The 21,307-nt window shown below is 33.7% G+C and overlaps 1 protein-coding gene and 1 pseudogene across 7 annotated transcripts in view; both read left to right on the top strand.

Annotated features, from left to right (window-relative positions):
- Nucleotides 1-21,307, top strand: part of ADAMTS6 (ADAM metallopeptidase with thrombospondin type 1 motif 6) — a 266,890-nt gene that overhangs the window by 185,784 nt on the left and 59,799 nt on the right. For all 7 annotated transcript variants that reach the window (XR_004317186.1, XR_004317184.1, XM_032473104.1 and 4 more), the window contains 2 exons: nt 14,542-14,644; nt 20,896-21,029. Coding sequence is in view for 5 of the 7 variants with exons in the window: in XM_032473104.1 (XP_032328995.1) it covers nt 14,542-14,644; nt 20,896-21,029 (237 nt within the window). In the remaining 2 variants the exon portion in view is untranslated. The remainder of the gene's footprint in view (nt 1-14,541; nt 14,645-20,895; nt 21,030-21,307) is intronic.
- On the top strand, nt 708-5,469 carry LOC102520283 (annotated as a pseudogene).

Raw genomic sequence — 21,307 nt, 5'->3', positions numbered from 1 at the left:
TTGAATTTTCATGTTGAAGTAATTGCAGATAGCTTCAATTACAATGATTATTTTAAGTTATCGGTATTATTCATTCACTCAACAAATAATTGAGTGCCTACTTGGTATCAGACTGTGCTAGAGTGAAAAAGACAATCTCTGCTCTCAAGGATTTTATAATTTCTTGGGAAATCTCAGAAAATCACAATATAGCAAAATATGCTAAGTGATATGATATAGTATGATATGATAGGATAAGTATGGGATGCTATGAAACACGTGGAATTGGCACAGCCTGATTAGAGATTTAAGGAATTCTTCCCATTGGAAGCTAAAGATCTGAAGGGCAAATTGGAGCTGAACAGAGAAGAAAGTGACAATGAGAGCATTCTAGGCAGGAAGAAAATTAAGTGCAAAATGTGGTGGTTGAAAGATTCAGCCTCAGATTTATGCTTTAGATGAAAGTGGATTAGAGAAAGTGAGATTACAACAGAACAGTAAACAAATTAAGAAGAATTTGAGGATACTGGTGAGAATGATTGAAGTGCTGAGCCACGTGCTATGCACTAGGGAATGATAGTAGAGTCTAAAGAGGGCTAACAGGGAGAAAATTAAGATCTGATTTTGAAAAGTCCACAAAAATTAAAGAACCAGTGTTGTAGGAAAAACAGGGTATGAGAGCCAGCAGTTGAGGGGATCAGAGAATGGAATGGATTTGAATTTGAGATATGAGAAGTGAGGCCGTTCTCAATGAGGACAAATCTGAAGTGTGGCCATGGCAGTGCTTGCCTAACCTCGAGTGGAGGTGAGGGAGTTCCGGGAACGTCGAGGCTAGGGAGTTTGGGGAGTCTTCCATGTGGAGGCTGAATTCATTCAGCATGTTATTAGGACTTGAAGTGTATAATGAGACTGTTAAGAAGCAGGTATCAAGCTCTTTAACAAATGAGGGGAAGTGACCATCATGAGGTTAGTAGGAAGCAGTGATGAAGCCAGATAGTGATTTGGATAGATAATGTGAATCTCAGAAAAATAGAAGTTTGTGCAAGGGTAGAAGAATTGAATACCTACTGTATGTTAGACTGTGTTAGGTAGGAATGAGAAAGCCAAACCCACCTCTCAGTTCCCATCCATTTCCATTGTTACATAATTGTAGGGACGGGCACACATTTTGGCCCTAATAACACAGGTAGTATGTAATATGAATAATATGTGACAGGTAACAGAAAAAGAAAAAACCATGCCAGCCATTTCAGGCTAGTCGCGTTTTACCCATGAATTGTGCTTTAGATGCTCAGGTTGTAGAGCTTGCTATTGGTGGGTTGCATTTCTGTCACTATCTTTGTCTTCTGTTTCAGCTTTTAGCAAATGTAAAGGGGGTATATTTAACATATCTATATCATGGATATACAAATAATTACGTTTTTTCATTAATCTTGACTCTACTAGTTTAGAATTTGAGGCAATTCAGTTACCACACTGAAATTTCTTTTCATGCTATCCAAGTTAATAAAGCTGTCTAAGCATTAGCTGTGTAACCTGGAGCCTTTTAAAATGTAATGTAATACATGAGAATTTAAACTTTCAAAACACATAATCTAGCCCAATGCTGTCCAAGAGAACTTTCCTCACTGATGGAGATATTCTACATGTGCACTGTCCAGCCTGATGACCAACAGCCAAATTAACTATTAACCACTTGAAATGTGTCTAGTGCAACTGAAGAACAGAATTTTTAAGTTTAGTTCATTTAAATTTGAACAGCCACGTGTGACTATTGACAACCTTATTGGGCAGCACAAAGCTAGTCTAGCGATGCAGTAGAAAAATAATTATAAAGAAGATTGTAAATATTATATATAAAATCCTTGAAACAAGTCAATATTAATTCTAATTTTAGAAACAAATGTGAGACTTCTATTTTTGGTAATGACATTATTCTGACACAAAAAAAATTTTAAATTGCTGAATAAGATTTCACACTTTAAAATCAGCCAAGAGCTGACAGGTAGTGTGGGAAATGCCCTAAGGTCGTACTCTTTGTCGGTAAACTCAAAATACAAGTGGAGCATCAGAGCAAGTAATGCACTTTTACCCTGACAATATTCAGAGGAAGAGAAGAGATAAAGAGATAAAGATATCTCCTTAAAGACAGAGATAAAAATCTAGTGTCTCTTTTTAAGTATAAGGAAAGGTGTTTTTTTGTTTTTGTTTTTCCAGAGGTCCTCCCCTGCTACCTCAGCAGACTTCATTCATGTTTTGTTGGCCAGAAAACCACATAACCACATTAACTCAGTCATAGGCAAAAGGAATGGTGTTACCATAATTGGTTTAGACTAATCCAGATATGCCCCCTAAAATGGGGTTAGAGTCACCTTCCCTGAGAGGTAGATTCCTGAGCAAAAATCAGAATTCTGTTGGCAAGAACGTAGGGAGTAATAGATATTGAGTAAGCTACAGATGTCTGCATCAGCGCTCTTTTACTTTCCATCTTTGCTAATGGAAGCAGCAACAGAAGGAGTAGTAGCTGCTGCTAACATTTATTGAGCACTTACTACATACCAGACCTACTGTTTTAACCGTATTTTCTTTCCATACTGAGAGTTCTCCTCAGTGTTGAGTTGGCTTGCTAAGATATTTTCAATCTCTGTATGTTCAATATAAATCTAGAAAAAACAATGCTAATTTAAGGTTTTGGTATAATCTGTTCTATAACAACCTTGTTTCTGCATCACAGATTAGTTAATAAGTGATTGAGCTATTTTGTGCCACATTTTGTGCCACTAAGTAATATAGCAGCTGAAGTCAAACTGAATTTTGACTTTATACAGTTGAACAGGAGACAAAAATTGTACATGATGACCATTCACCCCACATTCTTCTTTTGGTTCAGTTTAGCCTCATGCTCTGTCATTTCTATGTATGTGTTATTGTGTGTTTCTGCCTGCTCTTTGCACATTGGCCTTTTGTCTCTGTAAGTCAGCAGCCTCAGCCCTTTCTTATTAACTTATTTCACTTTTTTTCTTTAAAGATAAAGTGTTATGTTTACTTCAATATTTCTTCATTAGGAATTTGCCATGTATTTTTTAAATTGTGCTGTTATTTTATTAGAATTATCACTGTTTGTGTTAGTTTTCTGTCTTTGAGTTGTCTGCCTCTAACACTGTTTTTCCTGTGTGCCAATTATTTTCAGTGTGCAATTTTTGCAGAAAGAGGTTTTTCAGCAATGTATGTATCATATTAGAGCAGAAATGCCTATACTGTAGTTTTAAAATCTGTTCTAAAAGTTTCCATTACATAGACTACATTATGGGACAGATAATTTAATTATAAATCACGAAGGGTGAATTGATTAGAGTTAAGACTGAGTAATCCAAATGCAAGCAGCATTTTAGTATTTTCCAGTTAGCATATAATGGGTGTTACTATAGGAGCATTATAAGGTTATTGTGTTTGTATCCTTTAAGTTAACCTTGGTCCTGTTTTCTAAATGTATAATGGTTTAAATGTTCTTTTTCACTATAATGACTACATGTCTATTATGTACAAGCTAATTTAAGGGATTCAAAAGAGTGTATTTGTCTTTTATCATATCAGCCTCCTGCCATAGTGCATGTTTTACTTAATTTAATCCTATGCACATCATATTTAGTGACCCTTTAAATAAGAACTTAGAGAAACCTTTCCAATTAGTTAGAATCACTTTGGCAGTCGAGAACTAGAAAAAAAGTCATAAGCATTTTTGGCTTGGTCATTTATGATTCAAGAGCTTTTCTTAACACTTAAATAGGGGTAATACAAAGGATAAATTCAAATGATCCTGGAAGAACTTTTAATGTCATGAATCTCTGAGGCTTGCTCTCTGCTTTCTAACTTAAGCTCAAAATGCACATTACAGTAACAAATAGAAAATAGAAAACCTAGGAGATATCAGGCAGATTCACATATATTTAATAGGTCCTACTTGCATCCCTTTTAAAATCTTATGACTCATTTCACCCATCCTATCAGTTTGCCATATACTATAGCAGCCTTGACCCTCTCTTTTCTGTGATTAACCAGCTGGTACTATGGATTATTGCATAGTTCTTTTGCTTTTACATACAATAATACTCATTATTAGTTATAACTCTCTTATTAGAGTTGAATTAGCATCATTAAAATAACAACAGAAAAATAGAATAAATCAGAAAATCAGAGGAAAAGGAAAATGATATAAAGCTGGGATTAGTACCTAAAAAATGTACCTCAAGTTCCTTTCACTTACTAAAGTGGGCCACAAATTTTGCTTTGAGTTTCCTAGTAACCTAAGTAAAGAGGCAAACACTATCAGTTCTAAGATTCATAATGTCTGGTAGCCATGAGAAAAGGAGATATTTCCACAATGTAACACTTCATTATTCTGAAGCTTTGATACTCCTCCTTTGTGGATCTCTACACTTGTGAATCAGATTGAAACATATAAGGTTGACAGTATTCTTCTTGCTGAGGTTTGAGGAGGAATTGGACCTAGAACCAATGCAGACCAATCTTAAAAAGTGGCAAGCACTAAAACAAGATAGCCACACTGTCTCCCTAATGCTGGTGTAATTCCCACCACGGACATTTGAAGGGTATAGGAGTGGTGCTCCGTTAACTCCTTGTCCCACTTTCCCCAGTTTCAGAGAAAGAGATCTACAAGAATAGAAGAGACAACTTATAAAGAGAGAATCTCAAATCTTTAAGATTTTCAAATAAATCAGAAAATAGCCAGCTGTAAAATTGGCCTGACCACTCTCAGCAGCAACATAATCACCTCAAGGCCAGATATTCACACACTAGACTCTGAGGCTGATTATCTGTATCAGGATGTATTGGATGTGCAGTTTGTTCAATACATCACCATTGGTCACCCTTAGAAGCCTTCAAAAGCATCTAAACAAGGACTCCTTCTTTGACATCCATATGATGGTCTCCAGGACAGAATAGCAAGTAAAGATAATAGCTGTGGCAGGAACAAATGAATATGCTTTTCACTTTGAAGTTGCTGAGAAATTGGGAGCATCTATTAAAGACAGGATAATTGGATGAAGTTTGGTCTCACCATTAAACCAGGAACTTCAATAGAATATTTGGGATCATAAACTAATCTAATAGATACCGTCTTGTGGAACTTGGGTTTGGAGAGCAGAATTTCATGCAAGTCATGAGGCCTGTGGTTTGTTGGCTGAGGACACAATTCCCCATTCTGGACATAAAAATAAATAATTGATATGGTCCTGACAGTTTTTATAAATGTGCAAAGGTAGGAGCTAACATGATTATCAGGTAGTGTCATTATGAGACATAAAAACCCCAGATCTGTGCTCAAATCTTCTAAAATGTGTTTGCTCAAGAGCTGCTCAAAAATACTTTATTATGTATATGGAATCTCCTTTTAACTGGCATAAAAGAATTTTGACTATTAACAAGCATTTTGGCTTTCCTGAGCAATTTTTCACTGCAGTGACTTAAAATTATCATGCAAAATGTTCTAAGAGGGTATAAATTGTTGTACATAGTGTAAGTATTTTAAGTAGCTGAATATGTAGGTCAGTGTTGTGAGTACTTTACTTGAAACTTGATTTTTTTTAATAGCACAGGGAACTATATTCAATATCTTGTAGTAACCTATAGTAAAAAAGAATTATGAAAATAAATATATCTGTGTGCACAGTTTTTCCTGGAAAGATAAAAAGCATCAATAAGTTTAACATAGGCTCACACAGGCACCTCTCGTCTGTGTGGCTGCTGCTGTCTATGGCAGTGTACCCTGATAAACTCCTTTTCTATTCTCAAAAAAAAAAAAAAAGAGGTTTAATATAGACTGAGAAGGTTGATTTTAAACCCTCTAATTACTGAACCATCTATATGTCTTCGGGTAGGAAAAAACATGCACATTAACGGGATAATTGGAGATCACATTGATAAATGGAGGAAAATATGTGACTTTTTTTTTCTTTTAGACAATGTACGGTAAGTTTTCATGAAAAAATATTTTATTCTTTAATAAATATTGAGCAAAGTGGCTGAAACAAATGAAAACTTGATTTTTGTAAAGAGTAAAAATATGGCCATATTAAGGTTATAAACCAAATTTTATATCTAAAGCTAAGGAAGTATTAACTACCATGAAAAGGAATTTTCTACATTTCTAAAAAGACTGTCTGGGTGTTGCTTAGCTGTTTTCCAAAACCAAGAAAATCCTTGTGTTTTTCCTATTCCACATTATTTGCGATTTGTGTGTCTGCTTGATAATGTGACTAGGATAGAACTTCTGGTGAAAAGCCTAAGATCCACTTTGGCTGGGATGAAATATTATTCTTACATCTTAAACATCTCGTTTCCTCCTTTATTTTATTCATCAAGACTATAAAAAATTGTGGAGACAAAGGGTTTTCCAGGTCATCGATAGTCTATTCTAAAATTTAAGCATAGACTGGGTAGTACCTGGGTATTTTTTCAGTCAGCTTTGCTAGAGGGGCATGCTATTCTGCAGTCTTTTTCTTCTTCAGTCCATTGCTTAAGGTCATTAAACAGTGTTATTGCCTTGATTGTGGTACACAGGAAAAGTATAGTCTATATTTGGGGTAGGATTGTACTGAAAAAAGTATAGACTTTGGATTTACATTGACTTAAATTTAATCCTGAATATAATAGGATTGGTGTTAGCTGACTTTGGCAAGACACCTAGCTGCACTAAACTTCAGCTAACTCCTATATAAGTAGAGTATAATTATATCAAACTTGGAGGTTTATTTAGGAATTAAAAGAAGTAACACATTAAAACATCCACTGCCCCTCCTAGTACTGAATCTATACTCAGTACAGTGTAGCTATCATTGTATCCATTGATGTTTTATAGATTACAAAGTACCTCTATATAACCTCATTAAATCTTCAAATCACTTTTATAAAAGGGAAGGGCAAGTTTTTTTTTAAGTATTTTAAAGCAAGAAACTGAAGTTCAGCAATAGGCCAGTACCATGGAGGGCACTCAGTAAGGCATGGAATTTCTGAGTAGCGCTCTAGTCCTCATATAACAGATGGAGCCTTTGGGAGGTGGGTGTTGCACAGTAACGTTCTCTGAAAGAGATTGGTCACCTGGGACATTGTCTTACTTGTGGTCTAACCTTACCCTGCAGCAGAAACAGATAACTGAAAAAATTATGAAACTACAGACCTTGCCCCCAGGGTAAGGTGTGGGATAAGTGATGACAAGGTACAAAGGGGATCCATTAGCTAACAATGTTACAGCTGTGCCCCAAGTTATAATTAGAAAACAAATATGTATCAACTGTGTTATTCTTGTAAATATACTTTAATATTAATTTATAAAATATATTTTCATATACATTATAAATGTAGATATGTACATATATAATGGCAAAAGATAACAGGAGCAGTGCCATTATCTTTAGATTAGTATGAATTTTATAGTGTACATCTTGTTTTGAGGAAAAAAGACTAACTTTTAAGCACCTGATAGAGCTTGCTTATTTATTTTGTTTTTTAAAGAGACATTTAAAAAATCACAAAGTAAAAGTTTGTTTCTTAACACTTTTATAGGCTTAGGGGAAAGGGTCCTCCTATGGATAGATGGCATTTTCATTAAATTTAGACTAACAAGGCATATAGAAATAGCTTTAATTTTGAAAACTTGCATAGAAGATTATGGTATCAGACATGATAGCTAGATTCAAGTTTGTTTAGACAATGTAGGTTTATCAAGCTTTTGTTTTCTTTTTCTTTAAAAGTAAATGTACAGTGAAACTACCCCCCTCCCCAAAGCAGAAACTATTTGAGGGAGAAAAGATGAAAGATTTGCATCAAAACTGTGATATGATTCACAACATGCACTGAACCTTGGAAATGCCCTTGTGAATTACTTCAAAGGGATGATAAGAAAGTACCTGATAATTAGGAAATCAGGAATTTTGTTTGCAACTTGTAAGAGAGAGTCTAGAAGCATGGCCTCTGTTAGCCTGCGTGGTATCTTTATGCAATTTTTAAAAAGACACCTGTCTGGGTGAACAAAAAGAAACATGTCCCTTCTTCACAGCCCCATGTCAAGTGCATGACTTGCTAAGCATAGCAGGGTTTGGAGTCCAACCTCCACTTGTGTTCCCTCAACTAACAGGGTATATCTGGCTAAGAATATGTTGCTATCCTGGAAAGGAAGAACATTAAATTTGGGGAGTGTAGAAGGTTGGTCTAGTGTAACAGTGAAGAAGGAAAAGTCCATTGGGCATGGAAGTAAAAAAAGAAGAAGCAGAAGGTTGGAAAAAGAAAGAAAAGGAGTAGAAAAATAAAATGCCAGTTTTGCTCATTTTGCTGTTTCCCCCAAGCCCAGAGAAATCCTGGTATCTTCCCAGCCTGCCCATCTTTTCTAGGAGAAAGAGAGGAAAGGAAAAGGGGAAAAGAGTTTTCATTCTCCGCCTGCTTCTCATTCTTTATTACCCATAAGACATAGTACAGTATTTGGAGAATTTTCCTCATTTGCAAAACATTTTGAGATATGTTTCTCTTAATGATAAGGGCATATTTTGCAAATGAAAGAAAGAAGGCACAAAGCGATTCCAGCACTTTCCAAGGTCACCCTATTCTTTCAGACAAAACCAGGATTACAGCTCTGGTAATAGAAATGCCACTGCACAGTTTATCAGCGGAAACTGGGATTTCTTTCTACAGCAGTTTTTATGCCCCAATAAATTATTCTTTTTTATTTTAGATTTATCCACCAATAACAAGCATTGAGTTTAGTCAAGAGGAGATTCTTTAAAGCTATCAGTATAATTGAAAGCATAAGGTAGTTTATAGAATGTGCTAACTTACACAAATCTCTGAAAAAAAAGTGGTGATAAAGGTGCCAATATTAATTTTTTTTCTATCTTTGAAAATACTAAGATCAAAAGATGCTGAGACATGTAGTATTGCTCTCTGGATTTATGTGGGGCCCTGCTGGTTGCTTTTTAGAAGGAGAGGATGTTTGATTAGTTTAACACTAGGAGGCTGAAAACCTGTCAGGCTTTACATAAAAATTTTGTTGCTTATGCCTACTGCTTTATGTTAGGGTTTCTGCATAGTGTCAGCATTTATTTTACTTAAGTAATTTAAAAAGCATTACTCCTTAAATTCTCCACTACTCTTAAACAAAACAGAAATATATTTCATGTAATTTTTCCTTAAGAAATTCCTCTTTTCTTTGATCTCTCTCATTCTTTGGAACTAGAATATACAACTCCTACTGAATTTATTTCTAATCAACAGATTCAGAGCATTCACTGAAGGAAATATTGAAATCAGAAGAATAAAACCCTCACTGACATATTCTAGAAACAGGCATGGGATCGAGTCCCCAAGTCTACTATAATTTACACTTTAGAAGACCTTCCATCCTCCATGCCACTCACTCCTGCCTCAGGGCTTTTACATTTAATATTTCCTGGAACACTCTTTTCAAAGTTATGTACAGAAGTCACTCCCTCAGTTTCTTTTAACTCTTTGCCCAAGTACCACTTTATCAGAGAGAATTTCCCTTACCCTACCGTTTAAGACAACTCTCCTGACCCCCGCCACCTTACTGTCAATTCCCATACCTGCTCTATTTTTCTTCCTTCTCATTTTCGACTAGAGTGATCTCCGTGGAAGTAGGGACCTAATCTGTTTTGTTTATTGCATTACCTCCAGAGCCTAGATCATATGTGATATAATAAACATTTTATATTTATTTGCTGAATATAAGAAAGACATTTAAAGCCAGTTCTTGGTGCCTGGTTTTAAGGGGACTAATGACAAGGTATTATGTTCCCATAGGAAAGCCATCAAGGCCTACATAACTTTCAGTTAGGGATTAGATTTGTTTGGTGTGGGTCCAGAAGGGGCAAGACCACTGGGTTATGATTTGCGCTGAAAGTGTTGCTGGTGGTGACTAAGTTCTTTTCTTGTCACAGAAAGAATTCAGAGATGGGACATGGAGGTTAAGAAAGTAAAGTGGGGATTTATTATTTATTAAGGGATGGATCGTATACTCTCGAGGGGAGAGTGGGCAGGCTCAGGTTAGCAGCTGCCCTGAGTCTCTTTGGCAAGTTGGTTACCTACAGTGTGAAAATGAATGGGCCGAATATTCATTGGGAAGGGAAAGGTATGAGGTTATATTCCCTGATTTTCACCCCAACTCCATCTTTCCAGAGGGAGGAGGGATTTTTGTCCTTATTTAGTCTGAATCAGAAGTGTCATGGCATCAGTGCATGATGGGTACTTCTAATCTACAAGGCTAATTTTATTGTAATAAGGGCATAATGAGCAAAAGGTTACATTTGGAAATTCCCTTTTCCCACCTTTCTTTGTTGGCTTCCAGGCCACTTGTCAGTCCAAAACGTATGACCACTTATTATCCCAGAGGTTCCTGCTTTTCTCTCTCTGCTGAGGGACTCCTGTTGTTTATATAGTATATGGTTTCCTGGATTTGGCCTGTGCCCCTCCTTTTTGCCCAATTACTGCGATTTGGCCTGTGTCCCCCTTTCTCTGCTCACATCTAGCTATCTGCCTGCTCTAACAAAAGTGAGAAAGAACCTGATAATAATTTCAGCTGTCTGAAAAGTGACCTGTCTTTCTCTAGATGTTTATACAGATTGTGTGACCACTTTGGAGATAATTAAAGAAAAAATATAAGCATCTTGTGCAAATTATATTCTGACATCAGTTCGTAGAAGTATATGATTCTGTATTGACTCAAAAATTAGCAATCGAGCTTGATTCTTCTACAAAATGCTGCCAGACAGTTGTATCTGTAACACCCTAAAATCAAGGGGTGGCAAATCGCACCTCCTGTGTCAAATTTGGCCCATTGTCTCTTTTTGTAAATAAGACTTTAGTGGAACACAGCCCTGAATGTTCATTTGCATATTGTCTGTGGCTTCTTTCACAATATAACGGACAGTTGAGTAGTTGTAACGGAGACTGTATGGTATCCAGTCTGAAATATTTACTATGAGGCTCTTTACAGAATAAGTTTGCCAACCTCTGCTCTTAACCAGTAAATTGTAAAACATAACAAGGAAACGTATCTCCATTCTCTAGTCTCCCAAGTACTACTACTATTACTTGTACTACCATTTTGTCAATCCTCCTCCTCCTTCTCCATCATCATCATCAACTGTTGTTACCTGAAAAGATCCAGCCATGATAATATAAACCATTCTGAACATTTAAATAGAGGGGATTTAAAGCAAAGAATTGATTACATGGATAATGGAAGAGGCTGACAAGTCCGTAGATTAGCATCAGCAGAGAGATGCCACCACTCCTACAAGAAAAATGTAGGAAGGGAGTACTTTTATTTAAGCCTAGAGAATCTGGAAGCATAGGATTGAAAGTGGGTAGAAGTGGCTGTTGTCTGAAGTTGGAGACACAAAAATATTCTGCTTCTACCTAAGATGCTGCCTGCGATAGAGAGGAAATGAGAGAAATACCCTGGCTTCTCCCACTAGTGCCTTTTAATGCCTGAACTCAACCTGAAGTCAACTGACGTAGAAACCTAGGAAATGGTCCCAGCAGTGTGGTTTCCCTGAAGTAAAAATCAGAACAAGAGAGGGGTGAGGATTTAGTCTAAGGATGTCTAGACCAAAGACCACACAGCTGCTAATAGTTATTAAGTGCTGCCATGTACCAGGTACAGAGCAAAACAGTTTATACAAATCCTCACCTACAGGGTAAAACTAGTGTTATCCCTAGTTCATAGATGAAACTTGGAAAATAAAGTACATTGGTCAAGGCTGTGAATTAAATAAATAACTAAATTAGAATTGAATCAAGGTCTGTCTTACTCCAAAATTCTTACTTTTAGCCCCTCTTATTTTGTAAATCAGGAAATAGTAGCTTGGAGCAGATAAGAAACTTGCAGCTGGTAATGGCAGGGCTAGGTCTAGAACGCAAGTTCCTCTTACTAGGTTTTTGTACATTTTAACAAAGCTAAAAACCTATGCTGTTATTGTAGCATTTAAAGAGTCCAGAGGCAGCTCCCCCTCAGATGAAAGAAGTGTCTTGCACCCCGAAACTACTACTAAGCAGCCTTTCTGTATCCAGTTTGCTCAGCTGTAAAATGGGATTATTAATTATAATTACCTCATAAGAGTGTTGAGAGCTTAAATATAATTACCTCATAAGAGTGTTGAGAGTTAATAGATCTAGAGACCTCTGAACAGTGTGCCGTGGAATAGGTACTTACTAAATGCTTAGAAAATGGTAAGTAGGTTTTGTTATTGTTAATATTTTTACTATGCTAACCCTGGGAGTGGTTATCACAGGAAAAGAATAGATCAGAAATTTTATGAAGTGTCATCTAAGTATTCCATTAAATGGTAATATCTTCCTGTTGGACCTTTTACATCCCTTGCATTTTGAAGACAGTCAAGAATAGGACTTTCGTTTGTTTTTAAGTGAGTGGTTCTCAAGATGCCTTAGTTTATTAATTCAGGGCTTTTTTTATTTACCAGTTATTATCTTATCTATGAAGTGTATTCTCTTATACTTCCATACAGTTTCTTTCTTTTAGCCAGGATGGCCTTTATCCAGCTACCCCCAAAATATGACCTTTTCCTTCCTGTCTCCATGGCTTTACTTAGCTTCATTCTTAATAGTTTTTCCCCTTTAAAGTCATTTTTATTTCTTAATCAGCTCAATTCCTGTAATGCTTTATAATAGTATAAAGAATATTATGATACTTTTATTATAATTCTTATAATACTCTCAAGATTTTTTTCCTCAACAAATACTCCCCTAACTAATCACATGACACATTGATCATTTACCTATATACAGCACCTAGAGACAACCTGTAACATGCTGTCATAAACTTTATTGCCTGAAATAGAGCTATAATTTTTCTATTTTTATCTTGTTTCGCCAAATAGATTGAAAGCCATGCTTGGGTGAACTTTTAGGTGGTTGGTGCTTTACAAATACTTAGGTATTATGTGAAAACTTGTAGCTAGAGTTCAGATTACTTGCATTTTTTAAAATTGATAATATTTGCTTAAAAACTAGTCTTGCTACATGGCAAAGCCACTGACCACCTTGGTCCTTGTGTGAGATTCCCTGAAAATGACTTGTAAAGGAAAGCATATACTTCCATCGAGATGTACTATGTAGCCTACGATAAATAGTTGTTTTCATTTTTTTTAAAGGCAAGAAAGAAGTATAATTTGGCAAGCAGAATCTTTAGGTTTAGCATTGCAATGTCATATTTTAATGTGCAGAAAATATTCTTAAATGCAGGGTTCATAACAAAATGCTGACCTGCTGCCACTATTTTAAGAATCTAAGACTTTGGACTTGATATGATAGAAATTTGAACCATAGTATATAAGAAGTAGTGATGACTATACAGATATTTGCACATTGTGGTCTATTATTTTGCACATGCTTCAAGGGACCGTTTGCAATGTTCTGACCTCAGGAAACTGTACAAAGTAAATGTAGAGATCCAAGGGAGGGCAGTAAAATGTCTTCAGAATGATCTCTGACAATGTCTGTAACATACTTGTCATTTATTCACAATTGAAAATTTTATCTAAAGACTTGTTCCATTCTGTCATGTTTAAGAGGACTGTTTCCCCATGAGTGTTTCAAAAGCACTAAAAGATAAGTCAAATTAGGTCATATTGCTCAAACACTATGAGAAGTTACACTTTTAATTCTTTGTAAACTTAAAGATTGAATTTTGGATGACCCTGTGGTATTTGGAATCTAGGCCTAACTAGATTGGCAGAATTTTCTTCTTTAAAAAATTTAGGTAGAAGAAGCATTCCAAACTTTTAAAAACAAATAATCCTCTCTTCACCCTCTCCACATCCTTCTCTCCTCTGCCACTTGATTCATGTACATATTTTGAAATTTTGGTATTTTATTTCCTGTGATGTCAAGATTAAATGTAAATCTTAGTAAGTCCAAATTTCTTGAATTTTAAGGTGTTTAGACTTGAGGACTAGCATTTTTCCCAGTTCATTCCACATCTTAAAATATGTTTTTTGTCAGGGCTAGACAGTAAACAGCTATGGTAGTTTGGATCCAAACCACAATTAACAGTGCTGAATGTCATGTAACAAACCTGCCTCTTGATTTCTTAAAATAAAGAATTGGGAGTAGCTGTGGCAGCTGGACCTCAAATACTGTTACCGAAAAGGATTTTGTGTTTTGGTTTCTTCACCTAGTTTTTATGTGTGTTTATAAGGAGATACCTGATGGATTGATTGCATAGTGGACTATGACATGCATCTGAGTGTAAATTTATATGGAAACTGTCTAACATTGAACTTTGTTTAAATTACTTCAGTTATTTCTTCTGTGGCTAAGATTACAACTCAGACATGTCAGTCTGAATACTGGTTATAAAACAGTAAAGCAAATGCCAGAAAGATAGCCAGAGAGTAAGGAAGGGAGTGAGCTAATGTGATGGAGTTCAGGCACTTTTAGTTTTAGGGACATTGTTCCTTGGTTTTGGTATTTTTCAACAATCACACCATTTATGATTTTATTTTATTTTAGCCATGTCCTTTGGGGGCCCGAGATTTTCGAGAGAAACAGTGTGCAGACTTTGACAATATGCCTTTCCGTGGAAAGTATTATAACTGGAAACCCTATACTGGAGGTAATGTATAATCTGGCAGAGCATTCATCATACTTGAGAGCTTTGCAAATATAAAAGAATATGTAAATACATACAAACACACACATACATTCATATATATACTTGTAACAATTAGCGTTTGCAAATCAAAGTAGGAAAGGACTTATAGTACTATAAAGGTCTCATGTTTTAGTTTCCCTGTAATTAGTGCAAGTGATCAGAAATCATTTATTAAAACCTAATTCTATTTTACAAGGAACATACGTCTTAGAAAAGATACAAATTCAAATAATATTTCTGAGTTCTTGAGACTTCCTTGGGGTCATATGGACATTATACTATAATAATAATTTATAATCATTGACTATTTGGAATTATCATCCAAAAAACAAAATATAACGATATAAATCAATTCAAAAGAGGCCAGGAAAATCTGTTATTTCTTGGTCAAAGGCCAAGAATCTTTCCATAGATGATTATTGTTTTTTTTAGGGAAACATTTTTTGCTCTTTAATTTGGGCAAGTATCAAACACTAACTGCTCAGTAAGCACAAGTAGTTTTCTTATGCTCCCAAAATACAAACTAAATCTTGTTAAAATTTTCTCTTGCAAAAATAGAATGTACTGTTTAAAAACTTGCTGTTTGTTTTTCCAACACAGCCAATATTGAAACAATTTTTCAGTAATAACTGTATACCCACCGCTAAGATTCTATCATTAATATTTTAACATACTTTCTTCATTATATGTTTGTCCATCTCTCTATCCATTCATTAATTCATTCTGTTTTTTAAGTGTATAAACTGTAGTCATCAGTATACTTTCCTCTAAATACTTCAGTGTGTATAACATTAACCACAGTTTGATATTTATTTACCTTTTTGTTTTGAGGGAAGTTTATGTACAATGAAATGCACAAATCTTAACTGTACTTTCCCTGACTTTTGATAAATACATCCACCTGTAAAACCTTATTGAAATACAGATCATTATTATCATTACCTCCAAAATTTTCATAGTCCTCATAGTTCTTCCCAGTCAGTGGCTGCCTCTACCTACTTCTTCCAAGAGGCAATCAGCTCTGATTTTTTTTTCTTGACATGTGTTCCAGAATTTCATGTAAATGAAATTATGCCATATTTACTCTTTTGTGCAAAATTTCTTTAAGCGTAATGTTTTTGAGATCCTTCCAGGTCATTGCACGTGTAATTAGTTCATTCCTTTTTATTGCTGAGCAGTATTCCATTGTACTAATCAGTTTGTTTTTCCATTCTGCTATTGATGGAAACCTGGATTGTTCCTAGTTTTCATCTGTTATGAATCAGCTGCTTTGAACATTTGTGTGTAAATCTTTTTGTGGGCATATGTTTTCATTTCTCTTGGGTAAATACTTAGGAGTGGAATTGCTGGGCAATAGGGTAGCTGTGAGTTTAGTTTTAAAAGAATCTGCCAGATGTTTTTCCAAAGTGATTTTACCGGAAATATACACAAAATGTTAAGATAACTCACAGAGAAAAAAAATGTGACAATGAGTGTGTATATGTCCATGAATGACTGAAGAATTGTGCTGAACACTGGAATTTGACACAACATTGTAAAATGATTATAAATCAATAAAAAATGTTAAAAAAAAAAAGTGATTTTACCAGTCACACTCCCACCAACAATGTACGAGAATTCTGCTTGCTCCACATCCTTGCCAACATTCAATGTTTTCAGTCTTCTGGTGGGTGTATAACGTTGTCTCTATGCAGTCTCAATTTGCATTTTCTGATATTGATTATGTTGAGCACATTTTCATGTGCATATTGAGCATTTATATATCTTCTCATGTAAAGTGTTTGTTCAAATCCTTTGCCTATTTTTAAATTGGCTAATTATCTTTTTATTCTCAATTTGTTCATTTATCAGATAGTTTTCACAAATATTTTCTCACAATCTGTGGCTTTCTTATAACTTTTTTAGTGGTGTTTGAATGAGTATAAACTTGCAATTTTGATGAATTCTAATTTTTAAATTTTTTAATATTTTGTGATCATTGTGTTCTGTCTCCTCTCTTAAAAATCTTTTGCCAATTATAAATCAATAAAAAATGTTAAAAAAAATCTTTTGCCTACCTTAATTCAAGAAGGTATTTTATGTTTTCTTCTAAAAGCCTTATGGTTTTGGTCTTTATATTTAGATCTACAATCTAAAACTAATTTGAGGGTATGGTATATATTTGTAGTGTATTTGTGGACTCTATTTTTTTCATTGATCTATTTATCAATCCTATGCTAATTTTTAGGTTGATTTTAACTATATAGTTTTGGACATAGGTAATGTAAGCTCCCCCTACACTTTGATCTCTTTTTTTTTTTTTTTTTGAGATTTATTTGAATATTCTAAGTGTTTTGCATTTCCACATAAATTTTAGAATCAAGTGTTAATTTTTACAGAAAAACATCCTGGGCTTATGACTGCTGTCATGTTGAATCTATACTTCAATTCAGAGAGAACTAATATACTAATAATATTGAATTTTCCAATTTATGAACGTGGTATATCTCTCCATATTTTTCTTAATTTCTCTCAGCTGTGCTTTGTAGTTTTAGGTGAAGCTCTTGAAAAAATTTTTTAAACACTTTTATTGTGGTATTGAAAATCTTTTGTTCCATCTATTTCTGAGCAATTTATGGCTTTGACACTATTATAATACACGTTTAAAATTTTTCATTTTCAATTATTTGCTCTAACATATAAAAATAAAATTGATTTTTGCGTATTAACTTTGTATTCTGTAACCTTTCTAAATTCCCTATGAGTTCTAATAGTTGTTTTGTAGATCGTTAAGAATTTTCTTGCTAAATAGTCATGTTATCTGGAAACAGATTATTTATTTCAATCTTTATGCCTTTTATTTTATTATCTTGCCTTAATTCACTGCCTTGGCCTTTCAATACAGTTTGTGCATGTGTTGACTGTATGTGTTTTTCTTCTTTATTCTATTACTATAGTGACATAGTTGATAGTTTTATAATGTGAAACCAACATTTTATACCTGGGATAAACCCCATGTGGTGATGATTTATTATCTTTTTATGTGTTATTGGATTTAGTTGCTAATATTTGATTAAGGATGTTTGCATCAATCTTCATAAGGAATACTGATTTGTAAATTTTTTTCTTGTTATATTTTTGACAAATTGTGGAATCAGGGTTATTTTGGTTTCCAGAAATAGAATTTTTATTTATTTTGAAAGAGTTTGTAGGATTGATACTATTTCTTCCTTAGGATATATTTTACTAGTAAAACCACCTAGGCTTGGTGTTTTCTTTGTGAAAATAACTTTTTATTATAAATTCAACTCCTTTAATAGATAGAGGGCTATTCAGAATTTTTTTATACTTACATCAGTTTCTAAATCTGCGTCTTCAAGAAATTTGTTACTTCTATGTTGTACAAATTATTGGCATGAAAACTGATTATAACATTCTCTTATTATTCTATTTAATAACTGTAGGATCTGTAGTGATGTATACTCTTTAAATTCTGATATTGATAACATGTATTTTCTCTTTTTCTTGATCAATCTTGCTTGAAGTTTATCAATTTTATTATTCTTTTCAAAGAATCAACGTTTGGCTTTAGTACTTTTCTCTAATTTTTGTTCTTATTATTGGGGGTTTGTTTTGCTCTTCTGCATTCCTAAAATTTTATGTATTCTTATTTCCTTCAATTCAAAACATTTACTTACTTCTGTTACAATTACTTCTTTGACTCATAGGTTATTTAGAACTATGTTATTTTTATTTCCCAGTAGTTGACATTTTCTAGATTTTTCTGTTATTAATGTATAATTTAATTCTTTTATGATCACAGCATACTCTGTATGATTTAAATTGTTTAAATTAATTGAGATTTGGTTTATGGTATAGCTAATTGTCCATGTTGTATACTTGAAAAGGATGTGTTTTCTCCAATTGTTGGATATAGTGTTCTGTATGATAATGAGGTCAACTTGACTGATAGTATCATTCAGCTGTTTTAAATTCTTTCAGATTTTTTTCTGCTCTGATTTTTCTATCAATTCCATAGAGAAATGTTAAAATCGTCAACTATTATATGACTTTACTTTTTTTATGTGTGTAAGTTTTTGCCTCATGTATTTTGAATTACTTTTAGAGGGTGCATATACATTTGGGATTGTTTTGTCTTACTGTAGGAGGAGAAGTAAATCTCTGAAATAATTAACATATTTAATAATTAGCATCTAGATAATTGTATACTTAGTAAATTAACCCTGAGTTTATAATAAGCATTAACTGAAGGTAATCAGTAATGTGACTTTCCTTTTAGAGAGGCATCTTAAATCCCTTCTGGAAATAATAGTGGTACCTCTTCTGAAAACTTATTGTAGCAGAGGAAGCTGAACATATCTTCAGATGTAAAAAAAAAAAGAGAGAGAATAGATTTATTTCTATTATTATCACATAGAGTGGGCTAAGGAATACAACCATAGCATTTATATGTCCTGCCTATCAAATACCATCTTACAAAATTAATGCTAAAATTGAATAAATAAAAGACTCATGTTCTCTTTTTAAAGCTTGATACATAAAAAGTTACATTAAATTTCAAAGCATTACAATAAAAAATGGGGAAAGAACTATACTGGGTAGCAATGAAAAAAAAAAATCCCAGTAAAGTCTGTGGAGATTTAGAGCAATTTTATTCATGAGAATCTTATAAAAATAAATATAATACGTTGATTATCAGTTCAGGAAGAAATTATTTTATTTATTATTTGTTATTTCTGTGCTCAGTAGAGCAAAATTTATCATTAATTTAAGCATAATAGTAACATTATAAGTTATATAGATGTTCTATAGCCTGTAGACATTGAAAATGGAAGAAAACATGGACTTCAGCCAGAGATTGTAAACTGGCAGTTTAGGAACCATTTTTACTTATATACATGTTTTAGCCTCCACATTTGAAAACTTTAAATGAGTTGCCAAGAAGAGTTTATATTTTTAAAATCTAGGTTTTTAATCTTCTCCTGAAAAAAACAGGCTGACAACAGTCAACTGTAACAGGAATCTCCTTTAATGGACTGTTCTTTCTCTAATTTATCATTGTCTCCACCACTCAGTTGATTTCCCTTTTACTTCACCCTACAGAAACCTAGTTTCCACCTTTACTAAGACCTAGACATGTCATTTCATCTTGCTGCATAATTTTCCTCATTAGAGGTGGTCTTTATTTCAGAGAAGTTTTATCAGCATCATTAGAGTAAGGACAAAGTGTTCTTCATGAAACTTCATGAAATGAAGTTTCACAGAAAGTATTTTTAAGTCATAATTTCAATCAGTAATTATATATTTATAAATAGCTTTTTATGTGCTGTTTTGAATAAAATAAATCTATATTTATTGCTACTTTTCCAATATACTAAGAAGTTATGATACAAACTCTGCTTGATTTTTTTAAATTGCTACCATTTATGCCTATTTTTCACATCAGCCTTAAAAATACAAATTTCAATGACAAAATGAAAATGCTCAAGTTATTATATGCATTTATTCACAAAATAAAATTAGATGTTTTAGTTATTTGAGTTTATTTTTTAAGTTTTTATTAAATTATTTCAGCTAAAAAACATTAACACTATGTAATATTTATCTTTATTAATCTCATAAGAATTATTCAAATTTAAAGCTATAATTAATTTTGACTTTGATTTGCTAATCTTACAAGAATTTATCTCCATGATAAAGCCATGTTCATGGAATATGACATGTTTAAAGCAAGTACAAGTTTAGTTTTGTTTTACAACTAGCATATCTGCTTTGAAGTAGCAGTTTTTGTATCATCTTCAGTAACAAGTGACAATTTGCAGAAATTCCTATTTGTCATACAAGGCCATTCTCAAGGCCTTCTTAAACTGTATTTCCTTAGTTTTTTTTTTTTTTAAATAGCTTTTATTTCATTCATTTTTTCAACATTTATTTACCTCCACTGTGATGCCTTTTGTCTAAAATATATTGAAAATACATATGGGAAATACCTGAAAATTTCAAACCTTAAGATTACTCATTGGGTCCTCCTTCCATTTGCACAAGCAATGAAAATAAGCATGAAACTTAAGCAAAGGAGGAGAGAAACCTACACAACTAGGTTTACAATCAGGGAATGATGTCCGCATCAATTGTAAATTTGCCATGGATAATACTGAATCACTGTTCCTTAGAACCACTCCATTTATTCCTCTATTACTATATTTGTCCAGGTGGGGTAAAACCTTGTGCACTAAACTGCTTGGCTGAAGGTTACAATTTCTACACTGAACGTGCCCCTGCGGTGATTGATGGGACTCAGTGCAATGCGGATTCACTGGATATCTGTATCAATGGAGAATGCAAGGTTTCTCAGATTATGAATTTCACTTCTTTATGTTGGGGTTTTTGAGACTTTTGTCTTTCTTCTCAGATGGTAGCTCCTAATTAATACTATGCTTATTTTTAATAAAGAGAGCTACATTTTAGAGTAATTTAATTTTTAATAAAGAAATATACATAGTTAAAGATAGAATTATCCATTCATATTCAAGCACCATGTAAATGTGATTTATTGTGGTGTTTTAGTTATGTTTATAGTGATTGCTAGAGCTATGAAAATATTTTGGACTTTAATTTCCATTA

This window comes from Camelus ferus, chromosome 3 (assembly GCF_009834535.1).
Source record: "Camelus ferus isolate YT-003-E chromosome 3, BCGSAC_Cfer_1.0, whole genome shotgun sequence".
In the NCBI taxonomy this organism is placed as follows: domain Eukaryota; kingdom Metazoa; phylum Chordata; class Mammalia; order Artiodactyla; family Camelidae; genus Camelus; species Camelus ferus.
This window is presented reverse-complemented; position numbering and strand designations above follow the sequence as displayed.